Source organism: Stomoxys calcitrans, chromosome 3, assembly GCF_963082655.1.
Source record: "Stomoxys calcitrans chromosome 3, idStoCalc2.1, whole genome shotgun sequence".
NCBI classification, from domain to species: Eukaryota; Metazoa; Arthropoda; class Insecta; order Diptera; family Muscidae; genus Stomoxys; species Stomoxys calcitrans.
Window position 1 is genome coordinate 139,334,135 of NC_081554.1, and position 7,741 is coordinate 139,341,875.

Sequence of the window (7,741 nt, forward strand, 5' to 3'; positions counted from 1 at the left end):
GCAATTTCACGAACCAAACGTTGGAAAGGCAATTTGCGGATCAACAACTCAGTACTCTTCTGGTAGCGACGGATTTCACGCAAAGCAACGGTACCAGGGCGGAAACGATGTGGCTTCTTAACACCACCGGTGGCTGGTGCGCTCTTACGAGCAGCTTTGGTAGCCAATTGCTTACGAGGGGCTTTGCCACCAGTAGATTTACGGGCAGTTTGCTTAGTACGAGCCATTTTTCACTAGAGGTTTTTAGTTCACTTCACGATATGCACACAAACACTGTTAACACTGTAATAGTTGCCTTACGGAGCGATTCCCGATATTTATAGAAAAAATTTGGCGGGCTACAGTTTCCAATAAGGGTGTGTGCTGCGTATATGCTTCAACATTTGTATCTGTACACACGAAGTGTATACGAACAACCCCGAAGATAGATCGAAGCGTATGTGTATGTAGTAAATTCAGAGCGGATTTTGTATAAATATGAGGTATCGCAGCATGGTAAGTATTAGTTCTTGTGCATAACTTGTGAAGTGAATTTAATTTAAAAAGTGAAAAAATGACTGGTCGTGGTAAAGGTGGCAAAGGCTTGGGAAAAGGTGGCGCTAAACGTCATCGTAAAGTGTTGCGTGATAACATCCAAGGTATCACCAAGCCTGCAATCAGACGTTTGGCTCGTCGTGGCGGTGTAAAGCGTATCTCTGGATTGATTTACGAAGAAACCCGTGGTGTCCTGAAGGTGTTTTTGGAAAACGTTATTCGTGATGCTGTCACCTACACTGAACACGCTAAGCGTAAAACCGTCACCGCTATGGATGTCGTCTACGCTTTGAAGAGACAAGGCCGCACTTTGTACGGTTTCGGCGGTTAAACATTATCTTGACGCTATTTTGGAGAAAATTTTAAGAACTTTAAAACTAAAACAATCGGTCCTTTTCAGGACCACAAAACATATTTAAAAAGAGATATATCTTGTTATAAATTTTTACTAAAAAAAAATACATAAAATTTATTTGAAAATAAATATTACCATTTTTCAATTTGCCGTCGGCCAAAATGTAGCTTCTATAATATACATACATACATGACGAAACTAAAACCGACGCCATTAGAACAATACGATGAAACGATGGTATACAACACTAAAAAGCATACATACACACAGATACCAAAATGCACGCATATACTACCATTAAATGTTTCCTTTGCTTGGAGCTGCTAACTTTGTCACAAATGTACGAAGAGGGACGATCGTAGATACTTCGTTTCGATGTTTTGTTATTACATATGCCAATTTTTTTCAGCATCAGAAAATGAACAATGATTACCATGTGATATTCAAATGTAAAATAAATAGTTTTTACAGTACCCTAATGGTAACATTGATCCTATTAAATGCCGATAATCTTGAGTAGGGTCGATAAAACTAAATTCTTATTATGTTAATGTATGCAAATAGGCGAAATGTTGATGCATGATAATTGATAACTGATAATTATGACATGTATATTAAAAGACCTGCAATAGTCGATAAGATGTAAACATATTTGAAAATGTTTACCTATAAACAATAGATGGCAGATTTTTTTGTATTTACGCCTAAAACAGGATTGTTTAAGGAAATTTCGAATAACGAAATTGCTAGCAAATTACCAAATCCACTGAAAAAAAAAATCGACCAAAAAATATTTTTTTTTAAATTTAACTACAATTAAAATTTTATTTATTATTTAAAACTATTTTTTAAGTAAATTTTCTTGATAAAATAAGGGGTTTGATATAGTTTTTTCTCTTTTAAAAAAATTTTTGTCGTCCTGAAAAGGACGGATTGTTGTTGATTTATACGATGGCCTGTATTTACATTTTTTCTTTGATGCTCGTAGATAATTTAAGCCTTCTTTTCGGTCTTCTTGGGCAAGAGAACAGCTTGGATGTTTGGCAATACACCACCTTGAGCAATGGTGACACCGGACAGCAATTTGTTCAATTCTTCGTCATTACGGATAGCCAATTGCAAGTGACGGGGGATAATTCTTGTCTTCTTGTTGTCACGAGCAGCGTTGCCAGCCAATTCAAGAACTTCAGCGGCCAAATACTCCATGACAGCAGCCAAGTAAACTGGAGCTCCGGCACCAACACGTTCAGCATAGTTGCCTTTGCGCAACAAACGATGGATACGACCGACGGGGAATTGAAGACCAGCACGGTTGGAACGGGACTTTGCCTTTCCCTTAACTTTGCCACCTTTACCACGACCAGACATTTTTAGTTATTTTTTTTTTTAATTCACTTCACTTAGCACTGAAACACAAATGATATTAGTTCGCAGCATGAACTGCAGTATTTATACTTTCGGATCCAACGTGTAGCTAATTTTAGAGGGTTGTTTTCGTAAACATAGCGACTGTTTTCGTCTACCTGAATATCTTGTGCATGAAATGGTTTAAATATTCCGAGTAAGCCATCAAACACACAAAATCGTGAACAGTGTTAAAAGTGTTTGTGTGACTTAAAAAAAAAACCAAGTGAAAATGCCTCCAAAAGCCAGTGGTAAAGCAGCAAAGAAGGCCGGCAAAGCCCAAAAGAACATCACTAAGGGTGACAAGACCAAGAGACGCACCAAGCGTAAGGAGAGTTATGCTATCTACATTTACAAAGTGTTGAAGCAAGTCCATCCCGATACTGGTATCTCCTCAAAGGCCATGAGCATCATGAACAGTTTCGTCAACGATATCTTTGAACGTATCGCCGCCGAAGCCTCCCGTTTGGCTCACTACAACAAGCGTTCCACCATCACCAGTCGGGAAATCCAAACTGCCGTCCGTCTATTATTGCCCGGTGAGTTGGCTAAGCACGCTGTCAGTGAAGGTACCAAAGCCGTTACTAAGTACACCAGCTCCAAGTAAATGGCATACTTATTTCGTCGTACAATATTTTCCCTACAACATCAAAGGCCCTTTTCAGGGCCACAAAATAAATTAAAAAAGAGACTTAATTCGTTATTCAACTAAAATTAATTTATATTTACAAATTTAAAGAAAAAATATATCTACCACTCACCCTCACATTGCCCTTATTACTTTTTTAAAATAAAATATGTATACTACCCATACTCTAATATTGCCCTCCTTGCTTAGCACCATCTACATCTACAGTAATATGATCAACACATATTGCTCTTATGCTCAAACACTCGGTATGCAACGTTGTATTGATGTTCGAGTATATGTGAGCGTGTGTGTTGATACTAAATTTTTTAGGGATGTATACTAGTATGTTAGCGTGAAATGGTGTAGAGATGTATATGTGGACTTATGCGTTTGTACGCGAGATCTATGGGTAGGTATGCTCGTAAAGAATGAAATAGGTATGCTAAGTGCGATTTTTGAAGGGAATATTGTACGCCACTCTCTTATTGGTTAGGTATGCTAAATGAGATTTTCTTTAACATTAACTGATTTTCATAGTTCTTAGTAATTGCTTTGGTTTATGACCCTAAGTGAAACAGTTAATCCAGTTGCGGAAAAAATCCCATTTAACATGTGATTACTTAAATTTCCTTAAAGGGTAATGTATTCCCATATTAGGTAACAATGGTATTAAAAGATTTCAACAGATGTTTTACAGCTACGAAAAGGGCTGTGATTAGCTTTTCCCTTAAAATTAACATAGTATTTATTAGGTAATTAAAAAATTGTTTGAGTTAAATTTGGTCTCTTTTTAAAAATTTTTTTGTAGCCCTGAAAAGGGCTGTTAGATATACTGCTTTCGAATATCGAAAATAATCATTTTGACATGATAAGTAATTTTGCATGGAAAAATTACTTCTTAGCGGCGGTCTTCTTGGCAGCTGGCTTCTTTGCTGCGGCAGCCTTTTTGGGCTTGGCAGCGGTGGTTTTTGCCTTGGGTGCCTTTGGTTTAGTGGCTGATGCTTTGGCGGCTGTTTTTGCGGGTTTAGCTTTAACTGTACCTGTCTTTTTGGCAGTTTTAGCCTTGGCCTTTTCGGTCTTCTTCTTCTCGGCGGTCTTTTTAGCAGCGGAAGGCTTCTTTGCAGCGGCTTTCTTTTCACCGGCTGCCTTTTTGGGTGCTGCTGCCTTCTTTTTCTTATCACCGGCTGGGACCTTCTTCTTCTTTTCAGCGCTCTTTGCTTTAGGTTCCTTCGAGGCAGATGGGGACAATTTGAATGAACCGGAGGCACCCTTACCTTTAGTTTGGATCAATTTTCCACTAGCAACAGCGCTCTTCAAGTACTTCTTGATGAATGGGGCCAATTTTACAGCATCAACTTTGTATGTGCTGGCCAAGTATTTCTTGATGGCAGGCAATGAGGAACCACCACGTTCTTTCAATGTTTTGATGGCAGCATCGACCATTTGTTGGGTTGGTGGATGGCTTGGGGCAGCAGAGGGTTTCTTTGCCTTGGCAGCGGCTTTCTTAGGTGCCTTTTTCTCAACAGCGGCGACTGGAGATGCGGTGGCTTCAACAACGGCGGCGTCAGACATGATTTCACTTATATTTTTCTTTTTAAACACACTTTAACACTTTGTAAATATACACTCACTACTGGTGTACGCTGATTGGTTGAAAATATGGTTTCAACCTTTAGACTAGTGATGGCTGGGTACATCGAAATTATGAGAAGTACATAGTAGTCAACTACGAAATTTTGCGAAACGTTGTGTGGAAGCGAATAAAAATTTTTACAAAAGTTTTCACAGAATTATTCATTTTACGATGAGATAGTAACAATTTCTTTTTATTTTTTATACAATTCTTCTAGTAGAGATATCCAGCTAATCATTAAAGAAAATCCGAGTTAATTATCTTTAAGCGTTACCGAGTTATAAGGGTTTGAGTTGAAAGTTTATAAAAATGTTATGATAAAATTGTAACTAAATTATAAAAATTTTCCAATTTTTATTGAAAATTGGTTTTTATAAAAATTTAGTATGGAATCTTGATATGTTTTCTTGAAAGAAGTGTAAAAAAAAGTGAAAATTTGGATGATTTTCATAGTGAAATAATCGATTTTATTATGTAGTCTATGACAGTTGAATTCACCATATTGGCGTATTTTCCATGAATAAAAGTTTTTCTGCAAATTAATTTGAAAGCTCTAATGTAAAAATGTTTTAGGAAAATTTTATCATAAAATATTATAGAAATGATAGATTTCTATTAAAATGTTACATAATTTGTAAAAAGTGTACGTTTGTTACGAAAAGTCTAAAATATTACGATGCTATGTTATACCAACGTCGTTGGCTATGCAAAATGTGCGGTGAGCTCTATTGCATTTATTATAAAATATTTTTTTCTATATAAAGTGGACTTGAAACTAAATAAAAAATTTAAAAATGTAAATTCTAAACAATGTATTGTTGCAATTACAAATTTAAAAAAAAATATATTTTTTTTTTTGGAAATTAAACACAAATTGAAAAATGCCCTTGTCTAAGCAAGCAAATGTAGAACAGTTGCATACCGAACGAAATCTATTTCCCTTTAATAATTTAAAATATTAAAATACTATTTTATTCTTTTTAAAACAGTTTTTAGAATAGCAAAAAATATCATTTGTTTAAAAATAATAAAAAATACATAAAAAATGTATATTCAATGTATCTAAATTATCTATTTAAGGTTAAAATTCTCTCGAATGTATTGGCCTGCCTGTTTTTATCTTCATTCATTCTTGTTATGTAGCTACTACGAAAAATCAAATTTTGCAAAAAGAATAACAGCAAATATACTGTTGCTAATAGAAAATAAAAATTTTCAATTTAACATAAAAAGTAAATTAAATAATTTTTTTTTAAAAAAAAGTTTTTGATTTCGCTCCATGTTTTGAAACCCAATATTACCAAAAGTAAAACGCATAGAAAAGAAAAAAATTTTTTTAATATAAATAGTGTATTTTTCCATCCCCAAAAAAAGACTATATTTATTTATTTTAATAAAAATAAAAAGGTGTAAGTTTTGAATAAATTTTTTTCTCTTTTTTATAAAAATATTGTGGTCCTGAAAAGGACCGATTGTTTTTGTAAAAAAAAGTTGGCTTTTAAAATGTCAATAATTTAAGCACGTTCTCCACGAATACGTCTGGCCAATTGGATATCCTTGGGCATGATGGTGACACGCTTGGCATGGATGGCACACAAGTTGGTATCTTCGAAGAGACCGACCAAGTAGGCTTCGCTAGCTTCTTGCAAGGCCATGACAGCAGAGCTCTGGAAACGCAAGTCAGTCTTGAAATCTTGGGCAATTTCACGAACCAAACGTTGGAAAGGCAATTTGCGGATCAACAACTCAGTACTCTTCTGGTAGCGACGGATTTCACGCAAAGCAACGGTACCAGGGCGGAAACGATGTGGCTTCTTAACACCACCGGTGGCTGGTGCGCTCTTACGAGCAGCTTTGGTAGCCAATTGCTTACGAGGGGCTTTGCCACCAGTAGATTTACGGGCAGTTTGCTTAGTACGAGCCATTTTTCACTAGAGGTTTTTAGTTCACTTCACGATATGCACACAAACACTGTTAACACTGTAATAGTTGCCTTACGGAGCGATTCCCGATATTTATAGAAAAAATTTGGCGGGCTACAGTTTCCAATAAGGGTGTGTGCTGCGTATATGCTTCAACATTTGTATCTGTACACACGAAGTGTATACGAACAACCCCGAAGATAGATCGAAGCGTATGTGTATGTAGTAAATTCAGAGCGGATTTTGTATAAATATGAGGTATCGCAGCATGGTAAGTATTAGTTCTTGTGCATAACTTGTGAAGTGAATTTAATTTAAAAAGTGAAAAAATGACTGGTCGTGGTAAAGGTGGCAAAGGCTTGGGAAAAGGTGGCGCTAAACGTCATCGTAAAGTGTTGCGTGATAACATCCAAGGTATCACCAAGCCTGCAATCAGACGTTTGGCTCGTCGTGGCGGTGTAAAGCGTATCTCTGGATTGATTTACGAAGAAACCCGTGGTGTCCTGAAGGTGTTTTTGGAAAACGTTATTCGTGATGCTGTCACCTACACTGAACACGCTAAGCGTAAAACCGTCACCGCTATGGATGTCGTCTACGCTTTGAAGAGACAAGGCCGCACTTTGTACGGTTTCGGCGGTTAAACATTATCTTGACGCTATTTTGGAGAAAATTTTAAGAACTTTAAAACTAAAACAATCGGTCCTTTTCAGGACCACAAAACATATTTAAAAAGAGATATATCTTGTTATAAATTTTTACTAAAAAAAAATACATAAAATTTATTTGAAAATAAATATTACCATTTTTCAATTTGCCGTCGGCCAAAATGTAGCTTCTATAATATACATACATACATGACGAAACTAAAACCGACGCCATTAGAACAATACGATGAAACGATGGTATACAACACTAAAAAGCATACATACACACAGATACCAAAATGCACGCATATACTACCATTAAATGTTTCCTTTGCTTGGAGCTGCTAACTTTGTCACAAATGTACGAAGAGGGACGATCGTAGATACTTCGTTTCGATGTTTTGTTATTACATATGCCAATTTTTTTCAGCATCAGAAAATGAACAATGATTACCATGTGATATTCAAATGTAAAATAAATAGTTTTTACAGTACCCTAATGGTAACATTGATCCTATTAAATGCCGATAATCTTGAGTAGGGTCGATAAAACTAAATTCTTATTATGTTAATGTATGCAAATAGGCGAAATGTTGATGCATGATAATTGATAACTGA

The 7,741-nt window shown here is 35.9% G+C and overlaps 1 protein-coding gene across 1 annotated transcript; it reads right to left on the reverse strand.

Moving 5' to 3' along the window:
• Positions 1 to 6,083: 6,083 nt before the first annotated feature.
• Positions 6,084 to 6,482, reverse strand: LOC131995631 (histone H3-like; the record flags this gene model as incomplete). The annotated part of the gene is made up of 1 exon (XM_059364422.1): positions 6,084 to 6,482. A coding segment is annotated over exon 1 (399 nt), but the record flags the coding sequence as incomplete, so codon positions are not given.
• Between the last annotated feature and the right edge of the window lie 1,259 nt (positions 6,483 to 7,741).